Genomic DNA, 24,079 nt, shown 5'->3' with positions numbered 1-24,079 from the left:
CTTTCCCCCTCCTCCTTCCCCTCTCGCGCGCTCCTTTCCCCGGAGAGCCCCCAGCTTCCACGAGCCAACCGGATCGCGCCTCGCGTCGGGGGACCGGACCCGGTCGACTTCTACTACGCCTGCGCCAAACCCTCCCCCCCCCAGCACCACCCGGCGCAGCATTGGGTTTAGTTCACCGGAAGCCAGATTTCTGCTTCCGGGTTGGAACCATGGCGGTGGCAAATTCAAGCCCTGTCAATCCCGTGGTGTTCTTTGATGTCAGCATTGGCGGCCAGGTAAGGTACAGGCGGCCACCCAGATTTGCGCGAAGAGAAACCGCACGGGGCTAGCCGGGCACAGCTCACCAACCCAGAGGGACAGGACTTGGGAGCCAGAGTGTGAAACTGCACCGGAGCCTTCCCTCCGGCGGGGCGGGAAGGTATGAGTCTTGCCCACCCAAGCACCCTGCTTCTGGAAGGACTGGGCAGGACGCAAGGTTAAGCTAGGCAGGTGGAGGAGGAGGTGGAGGTGGAAGTGGGAGATGCCGAGACCGTGAGCCCATCACGGTCGTGCGCTGGTGCTTCACAAGGACTCCTGCCGCTTGCAGGAAGTTGGCCGCATGAAGATCGAGCTGTTTGCAGACGTTGTACCCAAGACAGCCGAGAACTTTAGGTAAGGAATAACCGAACCAGGAGCTGGACATCCGCGGAATCACCCATCTGCCTCTGTCCACTCAGTGCCCTTGAGATCTGTTTTCTCTGGGTATTGTTCTGTCCGAATGGGTACTGCTTTTCTATTGTTCTCGTGTCAACCTATGTTGTTAGGCTCTATGCCTGTGTGTCTTGACATTTGGCTGTCTGGTTGGTGAGTTTGCTGGATACAATGTCTATACCCCTTCATCCTCTCCTGAGATTAGAGGTGCACACAACTATGATGGCATAGTGACTGAATTGTTCATCTTTTCCCTTTTAGGCAGTTCTGCACTGGAGAATTCAGGTCAGTCTCTGCCTACTTCTGAGAGTGTGTTGGGAAAACATTGGAAAGCCCTGAGTCATAGAAGAGAATACCTCAGGGATCTATCCTTAGGTGTTTCTCTTTTCTTTTTTTACCTTCTATACATCTCTTCTCCCCACTTTCTTTAGGAGAGTTCCTTTGGCTCCAGTGTGTCCTAAACTGGAAAGGCCTATGATTACCTGATATCATTCCAAGTCTCTTTCTTTTTGGTTATAGAAAAGATGGGGTGCCAATAGGATACAAAGGGAGCACCTTTCACAGGTAAGGCTTTTGGTGAGATATTCTCGGGATTTTCACAAATACAATCATCCTTTGGTATCAATGGGGGGTTGGTTCTAGAAACCCCCACATCCTTGCCCATGGATACCAAAATCTGAGAATGTTTAAATCTCTTATTTATTATTTGTTATTTTTTTCAGTACTGGGTATTTTGAGACAGAGTCTCAATAAGTTGCTGAGGCTGTCCTTGAATTTGGGATCCCCCTGCCTTAGCTTCCTGAGTTGATGGTATTACAGGCATGTGCCACCATGCTTGCCTCATTTCTTATTTTATTTTTGGTTCCAGGGATTGAACCCAGGAGTGCTTAACCACTGAACCACACGCTCAGCCCTTTTAATTTTTTATTTTGAGACAGTCTTGCCAAATTGGTTAAGGCCTCACTAAGTTGCTGAGACTGCCTTTGAACTTGCAATTCACCTGTCTCAACCTCCTGAGTTGCTGGGATTATAGGTGTGCACCACTTCACCCAGTAAGTCAATATGTTTTTTAAACCATAGAATCTTCTCTTAGGATCTTTTGCTCTCTGTTTTAGGGTTATAAAGGACTTCATGATTCAAGGTGGAGATTTCGTTAATGTAAGTACTGTTTCTTCCCTATCAAAGATCCATAGATGAATTTTTTTTTTTTTTTTTAAATACCAGGGATTAAACCCAGGGGCACGTAACCACTGAGCCGCATCTCTATCCCTTTTTGTTTTATTTTGTGTATTTATTTATTTTGAGACAGGTTCTTATTAAGTTGCTTAGGACCTTGCTAGGTTGTTGAGATTGACTTTGAACTTGGGATCCTCCTGCCTTAACCTCCTGTGCTGCTGGTGGCATTACAGGTGTGCTCTACTGTGCCTGGCCATAGACTTAGTTTTTATTTTGTTATTGCTACTTTTACTACAAGAATCCAGTCTTCAGGCTTGAGAGCAATAACAAAGTTTGATGGGAAAAGTATAGAGATGGGGATGTATTTTAGAAGGCTGACTACAACTGACAGTACCCTTAAATAATAGATATCCACATTTTTATTGAGTCATTGATTTCCTTGATCTAAACCTCAGTCTTCTGGGATAGAAACTGAAATTGCCTGGCATACATACAGATGATCTGTGAGAGACTCATACTGATTGTTCCAATGAAACTAAGAACTCAGCTGCAAATTTTTTTTATTTTTTACAATTTGTTTTTTCCAAATGGAAGTAAGTCTCTTTTTTCAGTGAGCTGAATGCTTATGTTCTGTTTTCCATTTCTGGTCTGGAACTTTAGTGTCTGGAAAGCAGTGGGCTTTTTTGTTTGTTTGCTTGCTTTTTGTATTTATTTTATTTTTCAAAGCTGAGTTTTTAATCAGTAATTGATTAGTGATCAAGGAATCAAAACAAAAAAAGAGGTAGATAGTTTTGGGGAGATATTTATTCCATTCTTTGGATGAGCCCAGCTGATTAGACTTACTGCTAACCATGACTTTCTTGTGACTACACTGTTTGTGTCCTCATATCGAGTCTTCTTCTCCACCTCAACCTTGGAGGTTGTTTGAATAAACCAGTTTTTCTTTTCTTTATGCTTTTGTTCATTTGTTTGACTTTTGGTACTGGGAATTAAACTCAGGGCCTTGCTCCACTGAGCTACATTCCCAACTTTTTTTTGTTTTATTTTGATACAGGGTCTCACTAAGTTGTCCAGGATGGCCTTGAACCTTACTATCCTCCTGCCACAGCTTCCATTGTTGCTGGGATTAAAGACATGAATAACTGTGCCTAGTTCTTTCATGAGTGGATTTTTTTGTTTATTTTGTTTTTTTGGTATTGGGGACTAAATTCAGGGGCACTCGATTACTGAGCCACAACCCCAGCCCTATTTTGTGTTTTATTTAGAGACAGGGTCTCACCGAGTTGCTTAGCACCTCCCTGTTGCTGAGGCTGGCTTTAAACTCATGATCCTCCTGTCTCAGCCTCCCTAGCTGCTGAGATTATAGGCATGTACCACGTGCCCGGCTCATGAGTGGATTTTTATTTGTCTTTTTGGTACTGGGAATTGAATGCAGGGATACTTTATCGCTGAGCTACTTCACCAGCCCCTTTTTCCTTATTTCATTGTTTTATTTTGGGACAGATTCTCACTAAGTTGCTGATGCTATCCTTGAACTTACAGTCCTCTTGCCTCTTCCTCCCAAGTCACTGGGATTATAGGCATGTGCTACCATGCTCAACTTTCTCATGTTTTTTGGTTTTGGTTCTGGCATTGGTTTGAACCCAGAGGAGCTTTTACCACTGTGCCACATCCCCAGCCCTTTTAATTTTTTTTTTTTTTTTTTTTTTTTTTAATTTTTGAGACAGGATCTCACTAAGTTGCTTAGGGCCTTGCAAAGTTGCTGAGACTGGCCTTGAACTTTCAGTCATCCTGCTTGAAACTCCCAAGTCAATGGGATTACAGGCATATGCCACTGCTCCCAGCATCTCATGTGTTTTAAAGACCTCTCTTTTTTCTATGTAAGATTACAAAGTGGCAGATTTGGGCCTAAGCCATGCTTTTAGATATGTTTTAGTTCAACTGCATGGTGTTGTATTTCATCTACGCTATGTTTTAAAACTTCAAATTTCAAAAACATTCTGGAATTTTGTTTTCTCTTTGAAAAATAGAAAATGGTACACATCTGTAATCCTAGCAGCTTAAGAGGCTGAGGCAGGAGGATTGCAAGTTCAAGACAGCCTCAGAGGGGCTGGGGATGTGGCTCAAGCGGTGGCGCGCTCGCCTGGCATGCGTGTGGCCCAGGTTCGATCCCCAGCGCCATATACAAATAAAGATGTTGTGTCCGCCAAAAACTGAAAAATAAATATTGAAATTCTCTTTCTCTCTCTCTCTCTCTCTCTCTCTCTCTCTCTCTCTCTCCCTCTTTTAAAAAAAAAAAAGACAGCCTCAGAAACTTGGCAAGACCCTTTTTCAAAACAAACAATCAAAAGGGCTGGGAGTGTAGCTCAATGGTAAAGTATTCCTGGGTTCAAGCCCCAGTACCCCACAAAAAAAAAAAAAAGGGAAAATGGGTGTTCACTGGGCCTGCATTTCTCATACAGTGACAATTAGTTAAAATCTAGTAACTGGTTTCTTTAGACAAGGGTATCCTTACCATTTCACAACAGTTTCCACTACCTGTTTCCCTCTAAGCATTACTTTCTTCCTATAGTCTCTTGCACTGTGGGATTGTTTATAGGGATGGGACTGGTTTCTTACTGGTCTTTGTTTTGTCACTATCCCACCACTTGTTGATAACCTAAGGGTTGGAAAATAATTGCTCAGTTTCAGGGCTGGATTTCGAGAGAAGCAATTGCTCGGAGCCTCCCTTAGGGAAGACAAGATAAAATGAGTAAGATACAGAAAAAGTAGGATTTAAGACCTAAAGTTGTTCAACTATTTATCCTTTTGTTTTAATAATATTTATTGTTTTGTTCTGGTCACAAAAGAAAAGTGTGAAGAAGAAAATTAATCCTGCCCAATCTCCCCTCTCAAGGAATATATACTGTTAGCATTTGGTTTATAGTTGCTAGTCTTAATATATTAAAATATGTGTATCTACTTTTTTTTAATCGGGTACTGGGAATTGAACCCAGGGTTCACACATGCTGTGCCACTGAGGTACATCCTCAGACTTTTATTTTTTTTTTTTTGAGATAGGATCTCACTTATTTGTGCAGGTTAACCTTGAGCTTGGGACTTCCTGCCTCAGCCTCTCCTAGGTAACTATGCCATTGAATCCAGCTGTGTGTATACCTACTTTTTTTTCCCCCCTGTGGTACCGGGATTGAACTCAGAGATACTCGACCACTGAACCACATCCCCAGCCCAATTTTGTATTTTATTTAGAGACAGGGTCTCACTGAGTTGCTTAGCGCCTTGCCCGTTGCTGAGGCTAGCTTTGAACTCACAGTTCTCCTGTTTCAGCCTACTGAGCAGCTGGGATTACAGGTGTGCACCACCGCACTTGGCTATATACTTTGTATCACACTTAAACTGACATGTCCTATATTACCCAGTGTTCTTCAGAGAAACAGGACCAACAAAATGAATGTATATGAGTGTGTGTGTGTAAATATATATGTATGTATGTATATTATAAAAGAAGAGATTTGTTAGATTGGCTCACATAATCACAGAACCTGTAAAATTCCATGATGGCTATCTATAAGCTGAAGAACCAGAGAAGCAGAAGTCTCACATCCAGGAACATCCAATACACCTGCTAGTATGAGGCTGAAGGCCAGAGATCCCTTGGAGGGTTTCTAGGTGCAATCCCAGAGTCCAAAGACTGAAGAACCAGGAGTCTGACACCAAAGGGCAGCAGCACAAATGAAGGTGTCCCACTCAGGAAGGAAGAACAAGAGAGAGAGAGAGTTTTCCCTTTTTTTTTGCTCGTCTGTTCCATCTATCTAGGCCCCCAGCCATTTGGATAGTGCTTATCTACATTCAAGAGTATGTTTTCCCTATTCAGTCAATGTCCATGTGCCAATATTCTCTGTAAACACCTCCACAGTCACACCCAGCAGTAATGTTTTGCCAGTTCTCTAGGTATCCTTAGTCTGATAAAGCTAACACCAAAATCAACGATCACACCTTATTTTTCATATTTAGAAATTGTCTATCCTTTTCCTTGTCATTAATTTTTTTTTAAAAAAAAAGCTTTATAGCTGGGCATGGGGGTACACACCTGTAATCCCAGCTGGTTTAGAGCCTGAGGCAGAAGGATTGCAAGTTTGAAGCTAGCCTTGGCAGCTTAATGAGACCCTGTCTCAAAATAAAAAATAAAATGGGCTGTGGATGTAGCTCATGGTAGGCCTTCCTCAGTACCAACAACAACAAAAAGAGTGGAGATTTCATACTCACTAGATAAGTAAAGAAGACAAGGTGGAAGCTGGGCACTGTAGAGCATGTCTGTCATCCCAGCAGTTCGGGAGGCTGAGGCAGGAATATTGCGAATTCAAAGCCAGCCTCAGCAAAAGTGAGGAACTAAGCAACTCAGTGAGACCCTGTCTCTAAATAAAATACAAAATAGGGCTGGGGATGTGGCTTAGGGGTCGAGTGCCCCTGAGTTCAATCTCCTGTACCCCCCCACTCCCTGCCCCCCCCAAAAGACAACAAGGCTGAGATAGGAAGTTGCTTTCCTAGCTAATAAGTGATAGATTTGGAACTCAAATCTAGGTCCTTCACTACACAAAATGTGATATTTATCCAAATAAAAGTTTGAATCTGGACAGTTTTCCTTTCTTCCTAAGCTTACGTTTTATATTAATCCAATTTGGTAGGCTTTACCTCAGAATGGGACCCTGTATTCTGTACTAGGTCAGTGCTTGTTTGGTTTTTTTAAAAAATTGTTGATGAACCTTTATTATTTATTTATTTGTTTATTTATATGTGGTGCTGAGAATTGAACCCAGTGCCTCACACATGCTAGGCAAGCGCTCTACCACTGAACTACAACCCCAGTCCTAGGTCAGTGTTTTCCAGTCCTACCACATATCCAATATTCTTTCTATTTACTGACTAGGAAAGACTGATCTTTTTGCATCCCTCAGTATTACCTTTTAAACCTCAGGGATTATGTTTAAGACTTTATTACCCAGAATTCAGTTTGCTTATTTGAAAAATAAAGATGATACCACTTATTCCATAGGACTGTTCTAAAAGCAAAGAGATAATACAAATCTTGTTTAAGCAGAAATTGGGAATTTATGATTAAGGTGGGTGTTTCACAGAATCAAAGGAAGAAATAGAAACAGGAACTACAAAGAACCAAGGTGGTTCTTTTTTTTTTTTTTTTTTTTTTTGTAATTGTAGATGGATACAATACCTTCTTTTATCCATTTATCTTTATGTGGTGCTGAGGATTGAACCCACGTGTCAGGAAAGTACCCCACCACTGAGCTACAGCCCCAGCCCCCCAACATGGTTCTTTAATTCTGTTTCTCTGTTGCTCTCTGCACATCTGTACTATGTTCTCTTTCTCTCCTCTAGTCTACTTTGCAGAGATAGTCACCTCCAGTTTCCCAATTCATTGGGTGCAAATTCAACCTCAGAGAGAGCATTTATTCCACTTCTGGATTCCTAGAGATGGAATTCTAGTTGGCCCAGTATGGGTTAGATATTCTTCCCTGGACTAGTCAACTTTGGTTGGACAGGAGGGTAGTATCATGTATAGACCAGAGTGCCAAGAACTTACCCACCCTCATAGATATTTTGGGGAGTGGGTGGTACTCACTTAAGTGGGTACTTTTATGTCACTGCATTCATGAGAGTCTTTGGGAATGGTAGGATTATATATGTGATCACTGTGCTGTTGTTCCTTACTTTGCCCTTACCTTAATGATCTTTCTAGAGGATCTGTTTTATCCAGTCTGTGAGATGCCTTGGTGAGAGTCTGGTCTTGCAGGTGCCTTACCTGGGTCTTGCTTTGATTGCAGGGTAGGACCAAAGAGATGTGGTTTGCAAGGAAACCAAGAACAGTAAAAGTAGACTTTAAAGAAGCTGGGCTTTGGGTTTAGTATTTCCAGGGTGCCCAGCCCTCCAAACCACTAATTCTTTGTTTCTCTTTGCTCAGGGAGATGGTACCGGAGTTGCCAGTATTTACCGGGGGCCATTTGCAGATGAAAATTTTAAACTTAGACACTCGGCTCCAGGCCTTCTTTCCATGGTAAGTGAGGTTCAGTCAAGAATTTGGGTTAGGTTGATTGCAGGTTTCTGGGCCCATGTGAGGCCCAATCCTGTCTCTGAATAGGAGCAAATGTTTTCCTTCTCTTGCTTGACTCTGGCCTCACATCTGCCACCCCCACCTCCTTCCTTAGTCTGGTTGTTGGGCAAGGCCTACTAGCATTTATTACCCAGACTTCAGTTTTCTCACCTGAAAATGGAGAAGAAAATCACATTCTGATGTATTTCTTACTTTTGTGTGAGACAGGATGTTGACTGGGCATTCAGCTTTATGGCTCAGAATGCAACTAGTTGTGCTCTCAAGACCTGGTGTTCACCTACTCATTGTCCTATCCTTGATCACTCACTCACTGCAGCTGTTTACCTACGCTTCATGCTGGCTACTCACCTGCTTTTTTCACTCACCTCTTGTTCATCAGTCCTACTCCCATGTCCCACCCCATTTATAATCTATGGCATCTCAACCCTCTTTACAGTCTTTTGTTCTCCTCACTTTCTTCCATACTCGCTTCTGTGTATTCACTCCTCACTCATCCTTTGCCTTATTCTTCACTCTTTCTTCTCTCTCATTTCCCACCCATAGCACCAATTTCCCTCCATCAGTACCCCAAGTCTCACTTTCCCAGCCCTAATATTTACATGTATATTCTCTGTCCTGCTTGCACACTCTTCACAGCCACTTTGTTTCAGTTCTTATGGTAAAGTATAAGAATATAGCCTTGAGCCGGGCGTGGTGGCGCCTGTCTGTAATCCCAGCAGCTTGAAGGCTGAGATAGGAGGATCGAAAGTTCAAAGCCAGCCTCAGCAATAGTGAGGCACTAAGCATCTCAGTGAGACCCTGTCTCAAATAAAAATACAGAACTGGGCTGGGGATGTGGCTTGGTGGTTGAGTACCCCTGAGTTCAATCCCTAGTACCACCAACCCCCCCCCAAAAAAAAAAAAAAAGAATATAGCCTTGATTCCTGCCATTGTGATACTTACCACTTACCAGGGGAAACATGCAGGTAAAATGACCAGTTTGGTATAGTGTAGTCTGTGCCATCAGGGTATAAAGATGAGGGTGCCTCTGTGGACATAAAAAGGACTGGGAAGGCCCAGAGGAATGAGAATGATTGCTTCTAGGGGTTGGAGAAGCCTTCACGGAGAAAAGGACATCTGAGTTCTTAAATAAGTTTTGTACTAGATAACAAGAAAAAGGAGCATTTCAGGTACAGCAAACAGGTCCTGCAAAGGTCCAAGACCATAAAATAGCAGGGCTGAATATTCAAGGGTCAGAAAGTGATAAGGGTAATGAGAGCAGAGGATGCAAATGGGGAGAGGGAATGGCCAGTAGAGAAACTGGAGGGGCAGGTAGATCTAGTTCCTGAAGGGCTAGAAAAAGGTTGAGGTGTATGGGCTTGCTTTCATAGGTTTTGGAGAGCCATATTACACTCTTTTGAATAGAGTTGATCAAGTTTGTGTTTGAGAATGAAGACTCTACCTGTAGTGTAAGTGGCATTTGGGAAATTGAGGCAAGGAATTCATTAAGAGGCTGCCCTAACAATTGGGCAAGACTAGATTAGCAGTTTGCAAGTCCCTTTAGTAAGAAAGCCAGGCTGGAAAAGCCCAGGTAAAAGGTGCAAAACCAGCTAAGGTGGGCTTATCTTTGCTGTGAGAATTAAAACCCCTCTCTGGTCATGGCATAGTGCTAGCACCTGTGGAGGAGTTGGAAAAATGGAAGGAAGCCTTGGTTTCTGTCCCCTTTAGGCTGATACTAACTAAGGTGGGTTTTGTTGTTGATGTTTGTTTGGTTTTGGTACTGGGGATTAAACCCAAGGGTGCTTTACCACTGACCTTTTTATTTTTCATTTTGAGACAGGGTCTTATTATTAAGATTGGCCTCAAACTTGCAATCCTCCTGCTTAAACTTCTTGAGTCACTGGGATTGCTGGCATGTGCCACTGTGGCTGGCATTATTGGCCAAGTTGTGCTATTATGAGTCTTGTAGCATGGTTGTTTGGCTTCCATCTTTCCATTGAGTTCTTCAAGGACAGAAGTGAGTCTCCTGATTATCAGGTCTTTCTTCCTAACATAGAAAGGCTATAACAAATGCTGATGAGTGACAGAATAACAATCAGAATAGTGGATAACATTTTTTGGATACTTAATAAGCACCTTACCTGCCTTATTTCACATTAATACTCTCCAAACTCTGTTTGAGATAGGTAATGAGGAAACAGGCACAGATAGGTCTCATGTCTAAAGTAAGGTCACATAGCCAGTGGTAGAGTTAGGGTTCAAGCTAGGTTATCTAGCTACAGTTTATTCTCTAAACATAAGCTATACCACCAGAAGAATGAATAAATAAGTGCCTAAGGACAGAGTATTCCTGAGCTACAAAAATGTTCATATGACTTTTTGTTTTTGTTTGCTAAAAAATGATTATACATGATCTGCAAAGATAGATGGAATAGGGTCCCTGGGAATTCTGATCCCTTGTTCCAAAGCATGGACCTATTTTGGACAGCTCAGGTAGACCCTTACTTTCATATATGAGATGTTCTTTATTTTGAGGCAGAGACTTGCTAAATTGCCTAGGCTGGTCTCAAATTTGTGATTTTCTTGCCTTAACCTCCTGAGTAGCTGGAATTTCCAGTGGGTGCCACTGTACTCAGCTGAGATTTTGTTGTTGTTGTTGTATCAGGGATTGAACCCTGGGGCGCTTAACTATGGAACCATATCCTCAGCATCCGTCCCCCCTTTTTGATATTTTTATTTGAGACAGAGTCTCTCTAAGTTGCTTAGGGCCTTGCTAAGTTGCTGATGCTGACTTTGAACTTGCAATCCTCTTGTCTCATCGTATGCTAAGATTACAGGCATGTGCCATTGTACCTGGCAAGATGTTTTTGAATACGTGTATGAATGCCAAAAATAACCTCATTTTACTCTCTTTATCTTACAAAAACTAAAATAGCCTCATCTTACATAGGAGATTTCTAAAGCATAATATAAAATTCTTAGAGATTATCCCTAGATATTGGCTTTAATATTTTGCTAGTATTTTATGAATTTTTTTTTCCTTCATAGTTGAACACAGACTCAACCATTTTAAATTCATTAAACTATCTGATTAAGACTAGTGACCTACTTAATATAAGTTCCAGTTTTGCTGGGCAAGCGCATGCCTATAATCCTAGCAGCTTGGGAAGCCAGGGCAGGAAGATCATGAGTTCAAAGCCAGTTTCAATAATTTTTTTTTTTTTTTAGTTGTAGATGGATACAATTTTTATTTATTTATTTTTATGTGGTGCTGAGGATCAAACCCAGTGCCTCATACTTGTGAGGCAGGTGCTCTATCACTGAGCCCCAGTCCCAACCTGCTGGTCTCAGCAATTTAATGAGACACTAAGCAATTAAGCGAGACCCTGTCTCTAAATAAAATATAACAAGGGCTGGGGTGTAGCTCAGTGGTTGAGTGCCCCTGGGTTCAATTCCTGGTATTTAAAAAAAAAAAAAAAATCCAGTTTTATCTCATTAGTATTAATTTTATGAGATCTATGTTTCTTTTTAGTACAAGAAGCACTTTCAGTTTTCCATTTCCTACTCATTTTTTCCAGAATAAGGGAAGTTATGCAATAAAATTTTCACATAGTTACATAGTCACTTGTTAGGCAATGCTGCTGAAACAATTTGGCTTTGCTTGTATACAAGCATTTTAAAGGCAGTTTAGTGATACATGTAAGAAATGTTCATATGAGAAATGTAAGTATCACTGCACTGAAACTATAACCTATTCATTCATAATACATTATTAAATATAATGATGTTAAAACAATTTCAAGAGAGGAAAAGGAGAGATACAGCTATAGTTTCAGATTCTCAATTTAAAATAATACTTTTTATGATAAAATTCAATAATAAAAGGTTTGAGGTATAGCCGTAAATATAAACAATCACAAAACAAACATGATAGTTTGTTATAAAGCTATTTATTGATTGATTTGAGATGGTCTTAACTTTGTTGCCCAATCCAAACCTTGAACTTGCCATCCTCCTGCCTCATCTCCGCAGGTAGCTGGGATTAACAGTGTGTGTCACTGCCCAGATGGTGTAAAGCCATTTACGATAAAAAGTTTATTGCATAGGCAACAGGTCTTTTCCTAGCAGGCACTGAATTTGTAACTGAAATCCATTTTTAACCAGTTTTGGACTAAATATACCAAACTATGGCCCATGAATAATTGTTTCTCTTAGAAAAACTATCATTTAGGAGAAATGTACATTTATTAAAAGATATAATTCCTCTGGGACAGGAATTATGTGTTCTTTTCTTCCCCATATCCTAGTGTTCTCGAAGAGGCTGGATCATGATCAGTGCCATGTTAGATTTGCTGAAAGAGAGCATAGATGAAGCAGTCTCTTTGTGGAATCTTGCACTTCAACTAATATGGCCAGGGAAACTTACTGCAAATATATTTCATTTATATCAGGCAAACAGTGGTCCCAGTACAAATGGCTGTCAGTTCTTTATCACCTGCTCTAAGTGTGATTGGCTGGATGGGAAGCATGTAGTGTTTGGTAAGTCCTACTCCTGTCCCATTGTCCAAGTCCTACTAACCCGGGGTGGGGCTTCCAGATCCAGTCTCCAAACTCTCACTAAGAGTGTTCAAGTGGTCAGGCGTGGTGGCACACGCCTAGAATCCCAGGGACTTGGGAGGCTGAGACAGGAGAATTGCGAGTTCAAAACCAGCCCCAGCAACTGTGAGGCACTAAGCAATTCATTGAGACCCTGTCTCTAAATAAAATACAAAATAGGACTGGGGATGTGGTTCAGTGGTGGAATACCCCCGAGTTCAGTCCCTGGTACCAAAAGAAAGAGTGTTCATATGGTATAACTTCTCTAGGTAGTAATAGGGAAGGTGGATATTGTAGGAAGGTGGGGAAAATGTGTGGTTAGGGAACTAGAAGGAAGGACAAAGGACCATCTGATATAGTATGTAACGTTTTGGGTAATATGTATTCTAGGGGAAAGCCCAGATGCTATCATTAAAGAAATGCCACAGAAGCAGCATGATACAGTGGGGCTTTGGAATTGCTTAGGCCTAAACTTGAACCCTAACTGACTACTTAGTACCTGTGACCTTGGATAAGTCATTTCACCTCACTGAATCTCAATTTTCAGAAGTTAGTAAGATGATCTAATGAGATAATAGTTAAGAATCTGCATTGGGAATTGGAAAATGCTATGCAAATGTGAAAAATAAAGTCTAGTTCATGTTCTTTTTATAGGAAAAATCATTGATGGACTTCTTGTGATGAGAAAGATTGAGGTAAGTCTTTATTCAGTGTCTTCTTTCTCAGTGTTTCTGATCTGCTACTATCTGACTAGCAGTGAGGAGATAAAGTATGAGTGGGCTTCAGTTTGTTAGGCCCAGTTGTTATTGTCTCTGGTTTCACAATTGCCTCAGGAACAGGAGGGAATGCCTCTCAAGTTTTCTTGGCCCTGGAAACTAATCTCTCTGGCCAATACTGAGGTTTGGCCTCTGATAACCTTGTCACCTATTTGATAAAATTCCATTCTCAGCATTGCATTCAAAATCCTTCATGATCTGGTCTCTGCCTACCTCTACATGACCCCTTCTTTTGACACTTCTTCCTTTGTGTTCCAGTCACATCAGACTATTAGCTCTTCTCTAATTTGTGCCATTTCTGTGCCCACATCCTACTCTTCCCTATTCCTGAGCCTTTGCTCATGTCCTTCCTCTACCTGGAGTGCTCATGTTTTTCTTCCTGTGGGATCCCATTCATTCACACTCCAATGTCTCCACTCTGTGAATCCTTCCTTGACTTCTTTTTTTTTTTTTTCCCTGCCTTTCTTTTAAAAAAATTTTTTTATTTATTCTTTTTATTTACACATAACAATAAAATGTATTTTGACATGTCACACATACGTGGGTATAACTGCTGCAGCCGGACTGCAGCAGATGGTGGCCCGTTACGGGGAGCCCCGGGACACTCGGGGGTAAGTGACGAAAAAAAGCTGCCTGTCCATAGATTGGTTGGGAGCAATCTGCTCGTCCCTAGGCAGATAGGGCGAGAGGAAAAATGGCCATTTTGAGAAAATGGAGAAGATTGATACAGTATGTTTGTGTCTTGTTTTGTCTCAGGGTATTGTATTGTCTTTCTGATGAAAATATGGAAGGGGTGTTAAGTAAATTTATAAGGGAAAGAGGCACCCCAGTGGAACCAAGAGCAGTTAGGGCATGTGTTGATGGAAGCCCGGGAACTCTAGTCAGAAAGAAGAAAGTTCAGAGGAGGAAGGATTATCAGGAAAAAAGTTGCAGCAAAAGGCTATTACTGAATACTTTTCGTTACTGGAGGGTGCGTGAATTGGCGAAGAGGCTGCCACCTGCCCAAGCAGGTCATGGCGCAGCAAGGATTTTCCAAGCGGCAGTTGCCGGCTCTTCCCTGGCCCCCTGCCCCGGGGAGCGGGACGCCACTGTGAGAGCCCAAATCTAGACCTGACCCGGAGGCATAACAGCCGGGCTGCGGCATATAACTTCTCATTCTTGTGGTTGTACATGATGTGGAGTTACACTGGAGGTGTATTCATATATGAGCAGAGGAAAGTTATGTCCAATTCATTCTACTGTCTTTCTTCCTTCTTTAAGCATCACTTAATTATTCCATTTGTCCCCTTTTCATCTATTTCTTAATACTTATTACATTGTTATATATCACAGGATTGCTATTTTCTTGGTGTTTTACATTTTCTCTTTGATTTGTGTTATATGGTTTATCTGTGTGCAAGGACATATATTTTCATATTGGTCTCTTGAGTTACTGAATCCTTAGTATAGGGAGAGAGCTGGCGGGTGTCAGTAAATGTTTGAGGGAGTGAGCAAGTACCTGAGTGAATGAATCTTCACTGCGCTTTCTTTCTAGAATGTTCCCACAGGCCCCAACAATAAACCGAAACTGCCTGTGGTAATTTCACAGTGTGGGGAGATGTAGTCCAGACCAAGACTGAGTCAGGTAAGTGTGTTCTCTCCTATTTGTTAGGAAGGAGTAAGGCTCCAAAGAAGGCAGTTTTGGTCTAGTGGAAAAACTTAAAAGACATGGATAGGATTGAACCCACTTCCTCTCTGTGTAACCTTAGAAAAATTTCTCTCTGAGCTTTTCCCCTCATCTGTCAGAAAGAGAGGATACTTATCCCTTGGGGTCATCACAAGAAACAAAAGAGAAAGGATTATGGAGGAACATTACTTTTCTCTCAATCTGAAAATCACTCAGGCAGTTTGTAACAGCACTATCAAACTATAGCTCCATTCACTAGTCCAACTAGAAGGACCTGACTCCAACCCTGGGCAGCTCTACTGGGATCAGCCAGGAGACACATCTGTCATGCTTCTCATCAGAACTGATGTTGCAGTTAGGCCCTAACTTTAAACGCCTTACATTGCTCTGTCTTCATGAACTCCATTCCTTCGCATAGTATACTACTTCCTGCTCTGGGCTGGGCAGCAGGCTAGTAAAGAATTCAAAGGTCTCTACCTTTCAAGAGCTCCTAGGAATTAAGACATCCTTGGAGGTGATCACTACTAATAAGAGTGACATTTTAAGTGTTTTGAGACAACAAGGGAAAAATGGGTCACTCCCATCTAGGTGAGGGATGGTGGTATTTTGTCTGTCTTTTTTTCTTCTTTTCCAGATTTGCAGAAAAGTTGGGAAAACAGTACATTGAACACTAGATTCACCATTGATTATTGTTTTTGTTTTATTGTTTTGCCTTGACATTTGTTTTTGCTTTCCCTTCTTCTCTCCACTCCCATTCCATTCCCTCTCCTCCTTTTTCTTGTTCATTTTCCCCTCCTTTTTCTTCCCTTCCTCCTTCTTTCTTTCCCTCCTTTCCATTTTTCCCATTTTAAAATTGCAGACTTCTTAAGCGTACATAACCAGAATAATATTATCTAATATATGGTACATGTTCAGACTTCCCCCGAAGTAACTTTTAGAGCTTTAAAACAAAAAGATTGTGGCCAAGTGTGGTGTCTTGTGCCAGCTAATTCAGGAGGCTGAGGCAGGAGGATCACATGAACCCAGGAGTTTAAGACCATCCTCAGCAACACAGCAAAACCCCATCTCAAAAAAGAAAAAGAAAATTTTAAAAGTTCAGTCAAGATTCCTATCATATTTCATTTGGTTCTTTATTTTTTAGTTACACAAGTAATAATATAATCTCTTTTGAAAATTTTCACACCAAAGAGATGAAATAAAAGCCCCCCCTGAAATCCACATTCCCTCTCACAAGTCATTTCCTTATCAGTTTGAGAATTTTTTTTTCCTTTTTGTGGTGCTGAGGATTGAACCCAGAGCCTCAGTGCATGCTAGAAAAGTACTGTACTACTGAACTACATCCCAGCCTCTTGGTTTGATATATGTTCATTGGGACATCTAATTTTGGAAGGATTTGTTTTTCCTAATTTATACTAGATTGTTCTTTTTTTTCTTTCTATTTGGCATTATGTCTTTTTGGGGTGATTGGATACCAGGGATTAAACTCTGGGGCCCTCAACCACTGAGCCACATCCCTAGCCCTATTTTGTATTTTACTTAGAGACAATCTCACTGAGTTGCTTAGGACCTCTCTAAGTTGCTGAGGCTAACTTTGGATTCATGATCCTCCTGCCTCAGCCTCTCAAGTGGCTAGGATTCCAGGCTTGCACCATCGCACCCAGCTTGGCATTATGTCTTGATAATTTGTCCTTCTTGGTTCATATGAAACTATCTTATTTAAAACAGAACTATTATAAATACTCTTATCAGACATTTGTACCATATAGTTTCCCCTTAATGATTTGAATATTTATACATTATAAATATTAGTTTTCTGTTTTATATGTTGTGACTGTTCTCTAGAATATACTGGCATTGTGTTATTTAAGGTTGAAAATATCCTCTGCTAACAGAAGTTCTAAATTTTGATGAAGTCAAATTGTCAATTCCTTATAACTTTTCAGTTTTGTCTTAAGAAAGTCTACATTTCCTCAGATCATTATGTCTTCTGTATTCTTTTGAGTATTTGAGTAGTTTTATTGTATTCTTTAAATTATCTAGAATTTATTTTTCTATATGGTATAAGATAAGTTTCCTGTCCTTTTATCCAAATAGAGTCCAGTCAAATATCAGGCCATACTTTGTATCATACTTAGTATCATACTTTGTGTTCAGGCATCTGGCACTTATAGGCATTCAGTAAAAATTTCATACATGGGATGATAGAGAGGGAGAATGCCAGGCATCTTAGACAGGGAACTGATGTGAGCAAATGCTAAGGAAGGAATGCACAAGTGTATATTGAGTGCTGCAAGTGGACCACTCTCTTGTTCAACCAAATGGTCTCTTCTTAGGCCCATTGATACACTATGCCTTCCTTTCTGCTGATACTGAGGGCCCCTTGGACTCAACCTGTTCTCCCTCTTCAGTAGCTATTGGCCCTTCTTACATTTTCCCACTCATTTCTTTGTGTAACTAAAGTTGTACTCATAGGTCCTTTTTCCTTCTGAAGATTGACCATGGATTATACTGGAGGTCAGAAGATAACAAAATGAATAAAGTTTAGAAATTCTTTATTTTGGAGCCTCTTTTTCTGTAATTTTTGTGAGTTCTTTATAGAAATTACTACAAGTTCTAATCTGTGCCCCCATGAAAGCCCCTCTTGTCAACCCAAGTAGAACAGATTCCTCAGATGGACATTTTACATTCCAGAGGCTTCCTCATCAGGACTGCCAAAACATAATCCTTTTTGTAATAATGGAAATGTTCCTTGTCTGCACTGTTTAGTATGGTAGCTGCCTTCCACATGTGACATTTCAGCACTTGAAATGTGCTGGTGTGACCATGGGACTGAATTTTAAATTTCATCTAAATTTTTTTAAGAGTCAAATATGGCTAGTAGCTACTGTATTAGCCAGTGAACTCTCAACCTAGGTACCTAGGAACACTAATAAAAGCAGTTATCCCTTATTGAATACTTCTGTTATCCAAATATTGAAATAAGATCTTCACTTGAATTATCCCATATTACCAAGAATCCCTATATTGGGGGCAGAGTGACAGGTAGTATCATCCCATCATTTTTCTTCCTAGCTGTAAAGTTATAAGTATCTCTAATCTTGTAATCTATGAGATGAAGGAGCTGGGATGGAGATGGAAAACAGGTGAGGTCTCTGATCATTGGTACCTCCTATGGAGCAATTCCTCACAGAACTCTTTTATATTTTGCCTTCTCAGGATCTGACTTTGATTTTGTTAAAAATGAAGGTGTCTGCACAGCCCTAATGTAGAAACCTTGGTTTTATCTTAGTGGGTCCTGGGAAGTCTTTTAATGATGAATTGGGTTAGCTATAGCACAAAGGAATCTTGACCTCAGGATCTTCCTGCTATTGTCTGAATGGGTTCTTGGCTACTTACATGTACATGGGAGACAGTGGTAGCTCTGGTTTCATAGCCTCGGTGTCTTGGAAGAGGGCTGGCAGTAAGGTTAGGCAGCGCTGCTAGTCTAATATGCTGTTTGCCTCCCTATGATTCTCATACCTAGTACTAGTTCCAAGTGGTAGAGAGCTTTCTTTGGTTCATAGTTGCCTAAACTCCCATACAGATGAAAATCATTTGGGGGCACTTGCCAAACCTAACCTAATTTCCAGATCCTCTCCTGCTTGCCAAAGAAGTGTGAAAACCAACCTTTTATTTTAATATTTGTACTTAGGAAAAAATATTAATACACACATAATATTACAGTTATAGCTTACAGTAAGACAATATTAAAATTCAAAAAGTGATAATGTTAAAAAAATTGTACCTGTGGACAATAAATATGGTAGTAGTTGTGAAGGTGCTATTTGTTCCCCCCAACCAATGCTGGGAATCAAAACCAGCATTGCTTATACCTAAGCAAGCACTCTGCCACAGCTATATACATCCCCAGCCCTTAAGGTGCTATTTAAATGACTGAGGTCAAGGAAACACTATCCCCCATTCTGGAATTACCTGGAGACATTCCAGTAGGTAAAGATTATACAAGATGTATTGGTTGCAATTGGTCTTGTTCTCCATTCATTCCGTAAGTAAGCACTGATTGATTGATAGGTTCCATGGCTGAGTACAGTGGCATATACCTGTAATCCCAGCTACTCAAGAGGCTGAGGCAGGAAAGTCACAAGTTTGAGGCCAATCTGGGCAACATGTGTGTGTGTGTGTGTGTGTGTGTGTGTGTGTCTGTCTGTCTGTCTGTCTGTGTCTGTGTGTATCTGTCACTGGGGATTGAATCCAGAGTTGTTTTACTGCTCAGCTACAAACTAGACTTTTTTAATTTTTAATAGGGGAGAGGGTCTCATGAAGTTGCCCAGACTGACCTCAAACTTATTATCCTCCTGATTCAGTCTCCTGAGTTGCTGAGATAACAGGTTGCACCCAGCTAGCCTATGCAACTTAGCAAGATCCTGTCTCAAAGACTAAAGAGCTGGGGCTGGGGTCCAGCACTTGCTTATTGTTCGTGAGGCTCTGTATTCCATCCCCAGTACTGGGGTGGAGGTGAGGGTGGGGAGCACTGGATTAAAAGTTTTAGAACAAGGAAAATGTGAAGGAGGCCTGCTTCTGCCTGGAGCGGATTGGGAAACAGCTGAAGTTCTACAAGAAAGAATAGACCTTGTCAGGGATTAAGACTGAGGTCATTCCTGACAGAAGCAAAGCATGTGCAAAGGCATAAAGGTAAGAGAACAGTGTAGGGGAAACCACAAATAATTCAGTATGGCCAAAGTGGAAGAAAATGAAGCTGGAGGAAGGCTAGAGCCAGTGCCAGGCAAATAATTCTTATGCTCTTCTGAGAGGAGGGGATGGGCTTCATACAATCCTCTCCCCGAGAGAGTCCATTGTGTTCCCATGATTCTCAAAGGGGCTCCTGACCCTCCAAAAAAGAATTAGTCCAATGAGCCAATGAAAGATTTTGGGCAGGAGAATCTTATAGATGAATTTTCTTCTTTAGAAGATTCTGACAGCATGGACTGTCAGATGGCCCATAGTTAAACTTTTTATTTGTTTGTGGTTTTTATTTGTTTGTTTGTTTGAATCCAGGGGCATTTTACCACTAAATTATATCCCCAATCCTTTCTACTTTTTGTTTTGAGATAGTGTCTTGCCAGATCGCTGAGGCTGCCCTTGAATTTGGGATCCTCCTGCTTCAACCTCCTGAGTAGCTGGGATTAGAGACATGTACCTGACTCTTGGGGTTAAACTTCTATCTGAATCTGGCATCATAGAGGACATACTGACTATAGAGGAGAGTATATCCACATTTGGGGAGTAGTAGGAGGAGAGGGATAGTAGCATGTACTCATCCTGTTCCTTTAGTACAGCTAACACCAAGACCATAAGAAGGGTAGGCTGGGGCTGGGGTTGTGGCTCAGTGGCAGAGTGCGTGTCTAGCATGTGTGAGGAACTGGGTTCGATCCCCTCCACACCATATGTAAATAAATAAAATAAAGGTCCATTGACAACAGACAGACATATGTGTGTGTGTGTGTGTGTATGAAATATTATTTTTAAGTGGAATGCTATTGAGCCTTAATAAACAGAGGTAAGATCTTTCATTCATATATAATATATATATGAAGGGTGGGCTTTCCTTTCTCTGTACTCCTGGGACCAAAACCTGTAAGGAAGGAGCTCCACAGGGAGTGATCAAAGCCTGATAAAAAGGACACAGGCCTAGAAGCCAAGTAGACCAAGAAGTCCCACCACTGTCTCACTAACTCTGATGTTAGTTAAGTCATTGAACCACTTGGGATTCTAGTTTGCCTCGTTGCAAATAGAGAATATATATTGCACAGAGTTGTGAAGGGTAAAAATGAGATAATATGTTTAGCCATAAATATTAGTATCCTTTTTTTGGTTCCTATCCAATATATATTTTTGTTCTCTATAGGAAACTAAAGGTTTGACCTATGATCAAGAGTTGGATGGGTTATACTCTTTGGGAAAGAGGATGAGAAGTATAGAGGACAGCTGGAAGCATTGTCTGTCATGAATATTGCTTTCTTATTCCCTTGAGCTGCTTATCTTCCCATCCTCTACTGACCTCCCTGTCTCTGCCATTGTAGATCATTCCTTGCTCTGGATGATGTTCTTGAGTCATATAAGCTGGACTGGCCTCTGTGTTTGCACTCCTGCCTGCTGTGACCCTGTTTTGATCAAGAGACCTTGGAATATCACAGATTCAGAACTACAATTGTCCGTGCTTAAATTTTCAACTGTAAATAAAGGGTTTTTGTGTATTGTTGTTGTTTTTTGTTTGTTTTGTTTTGGTTTGATTTTTGTGTATGTGTATGTGTGTTATTTTTAAATGATTATGATGGCCAGGCATGATGGTGCATACCTGTTATCCCAGTGACTCAGGAAGTTGAGGCTGGAGGATTGAAAGTTCAAGGTTAGCCTCAGCAACTTTGTGAAAACTTCAACCACTTAGTGAGACCCTTTTTCAAAATGGAAAATAAAAAAGGGCTGGGGGTATGGCTCAATGGTAGAGTACTCCATTGACTCCCAAGGGGTGGAGGGTGGGGGTAAAATTGAGCAAAATGGAAAGGTGAGGGGGATAGGTTAAAAAATGATTTTTTTGGAAGAGGTGCCATCTGAGGTAAGTATTGACAGATTGGTTGGAATTAGCAGGACATTAGGGTGGGGAAGAAGGAACTATGTTCTTAGTCCAAAGACTGTTAGAGGTGGGGAACAAGGTGAAAGTTACCTTACAAAGGAGAGTCTTGGGATGAATCCCTTTCCCCTTACATTGGCAGTCAGCTGGATTTGCGTGTAGTGTGATCACTGCATATCTGAATAGTGTGAGCTCTCAGGGTGGCAAGGGGGACTAGCAGAACTCTGGAGCAAGTTCCCACTTCAGGACTGGAGATGAATTTCAACATGAACTGTTGGTCCTGTGGCACTTCAGTACCATCTCTGCAGTGGTGTAACAACTCATCTTCATGTCATGCTCATTGAGCATGAATAGAGCTGATTGAAATAACTGGATGAGTAAGTATGATGCTTTTCTAAGTAACATTTTAAAGACAAAGGTTACAAAATTTGTATTCTGCTTGAGAAGCCATCCCTTCAGAGCAGTTATGTAGGGTAGTTGCTCACTTCTTAGGGGTGCTACTGCACTTTTCTAAATGTCTTTGTAACTCAACTTTGGGGAAAAGCTCTCAAGCCTACAGGGCATGCCTTTAAATGAGGAAAGATATTCTTTTTAATATTCAAAAGTCATCTGAAGCTGCAATAGATGAATATCAGGTTTGGAATCCACCTGCTTCTCCATACACATCATTCCTGAAAGCATTTTCCCACCTGGATTAGTGGTGCAGCTGCTCAGATGACTTTTTTCCCCTACCTCTATACCAGGGCCTTGCATGTATGAGAAAAATACATGCCTATATCCCCAGCTATCTAAGATAACTTCTTCTTCCAGCACCTTCTTTATTTTCTACACCATGTCATTTAACGTGTTAGGCACTAGGCTAGATGCTCAAGGAATTTACAGGTTGGTAGGCAAGATTTAATTAGAGCAGTACAATGTATTGGGTTGGGAGGGACTCCTAGCCTAGTAATATGTGTCAAGAGCTAAAGGGTGAAAAAGTAAGCAAAGGAGAAGAGGAGAAAGGATGTGAGAACAGTATGTGCAAAGGAGTAAATGACTAAAAAAGCCCCTGGAAGTTTGGACAAGGAATGTGAAAGAAGAGTAGGGAGGTACGTTTAGAGAAGTCATACAGAGCCCTGTAAACCACGTGAAGAATTTAGACTATCCTAAGGGCAATGGTAGTCACTGGAAAAATTTTAAGTAAGATAGTGTCATAGTCAAATGTTTTCCAAAGAACATTGGCTATAGTGGGGAATATCAGTATAAGGAAGAGGTAGCTGGGTGTAGTGATGTACACCTACAATCCCAGCTACTCCAGAGGCTAAGGCAGGAGGATCTCAAATTATATGATCAACCTGGGTAATTTAGTGAGACTCTGTCTCGGAATACAAAGGACTAAGGATGTAGCACAGCGGTAGGGTGCTTGCCTGGGATGGATGAGGCCCTGGGTCTAATCCCCAGTACTCCCAAGAAAAAGAGGGAGACTGTTCCTGGTTAAGAGGCCACAAAACAATGCTCCAAGTCAAGAGTTTGGAAGCAACAGCTGGCAGCCAGATCTTACTCCCTGTTTTTCTATGGATCATTCTAAGAATTTGAATGGTCTTTAGACGTTTAAATAATTGAAAGTGAAGAAGAATATTTGTGGCATGTAACATACCCATACTTATGGCTACTTTCAGGCTCTGAAATGGAGTAGTTAGAACCTAGTGGCCCACAAAGCTTTAAATATTTATTATTTATAGTTGAGGGTGTAGCTCAGTGGTCAAGTGCTTGATTAGCATATGCAAGGCCATGATAATGATCCCCAACACTGCAAAACAAATACATACATACATACATACCTACATACATACACTGACCCTGACAGAAAAAGTTTGCCTACTCTTGGTCTAAGCAATAGATAGTGCTGGTCCAGAGTAGTGGCATGAAGAATGAAGAGACTGGATTGATATCATATTTTTTAGAACTGATTTAGGGAGGCCTTTAGGAGGTGGAATGGTAAGGCATAGATGGAATTGATGGATAAATACTACTATACTAGCCACCTAATAGATTTCCCTACTTCCATTCCTTGCTTCTACAATCTATTCTCAGATGGCACTCCCCATTTAGAACTCTAAAATTGCCCTCTCACTCTTGATCTGAGGATTTCAAATTAATTTGAAATTGACCCTACCCACCTCTATAAGCCATGTTTCATTCTAGTTTTATTGAATTACTTTATTTGCATTTCCCCTGGGGCCCCATCTCTTTTGGCTCCAAGTCTTTCATAATCCTCCCTTTGCTTGAAGTCAGCACTCTACCTTCCTGCTTCCACTCTCAAGATGGTATGTGCTTTTGCAACTCTGGAGTGTTGGGAGTTTAAATTTCTGCCTCCATCAAAAGGCAGGAACTGATGTTTCAAAGGACTCCATCCCCAATCAATAGCAGACACTCAGTAAGAATGAATGGGAGTGACTTTA

At 41.2% G+C, this 24,079-nt stretch overlaps 1 protein-coding gene across 1 annotated transcript; it reads left to right on the top strand.

Annotated features, from left to right (window-relative positions):
• The first annotated feature begins 191 nt into the window (after positions 1–191).
• On the top strand, positions 192–21,264 carry Ppih (peptidylprolyl isomerase H). Its single transcript, XM_076860618.1, has 10 exons — positions 192–275; positions 587–651; positions 952–975; positions 1,210–1,254; positions 1,806–1,848; positions 7,844–7,936; positions 12,424–12,511; positions 13,223–13,263; positions 14,879–14,968; positions 21,091–21,264. The coding sequence occupies exons 1-9, from the start codon at positions 210–212 to the stop codon at positions 14,945–14,947; spliced, it is 534 nt and encodes a 177-aa protein (XP_076716733.1). The 5' UTR covers positions 192–209; the 3' UTR covers positions 14,948–14,968; positions 21,091–21,264.
• The last annotated feature ends 2,815 nt before the right edge of the window (positions 21,265–24,079 follow it).

Source organism: Callospermophilus lateralis, chromosome 7, assembly GCF_048772815.1.
Source record: "Callospermophilus lateralis isolate mCalLat2 chromosome 7, mCalLat2.hap1, whole genome shotgun sequence".
Classification (NCBI taxonomy): Eukaryota; Metazoa; Chordata; class Mammalia; order Rodentia; family Sciuridae; genus Callospermophilus; species Callospermophilus lateralis.
This window is presented reverse-complemented; position numbering and strand designations above follow the sequence as displayed.

Bases quoted from the DNA above. Each gene is read 5' to 3' on its own strand.
- Ppih (XM_076860618.1), top strand. From the start codon at position 210: ATGGCGGTGGCAAATTCAAGCCCTGTCAATCCCGTGGTGTTCTTTGAT. The intron at 276-586 runs GTAAGGTACAGG...TGCCGCTTGCAG, and splicing joins ATGTCAGCATTGGCGGCCAG to GAAGTTGGCCGCATGAAGAT. The intron at 652-951 runs GTAAGGAATAAC...TTTCCCTTTTAG, and splicing joins AAGACAGCCGAGAACTTTAG to GCAGTTCTGCACTGGAGAAT.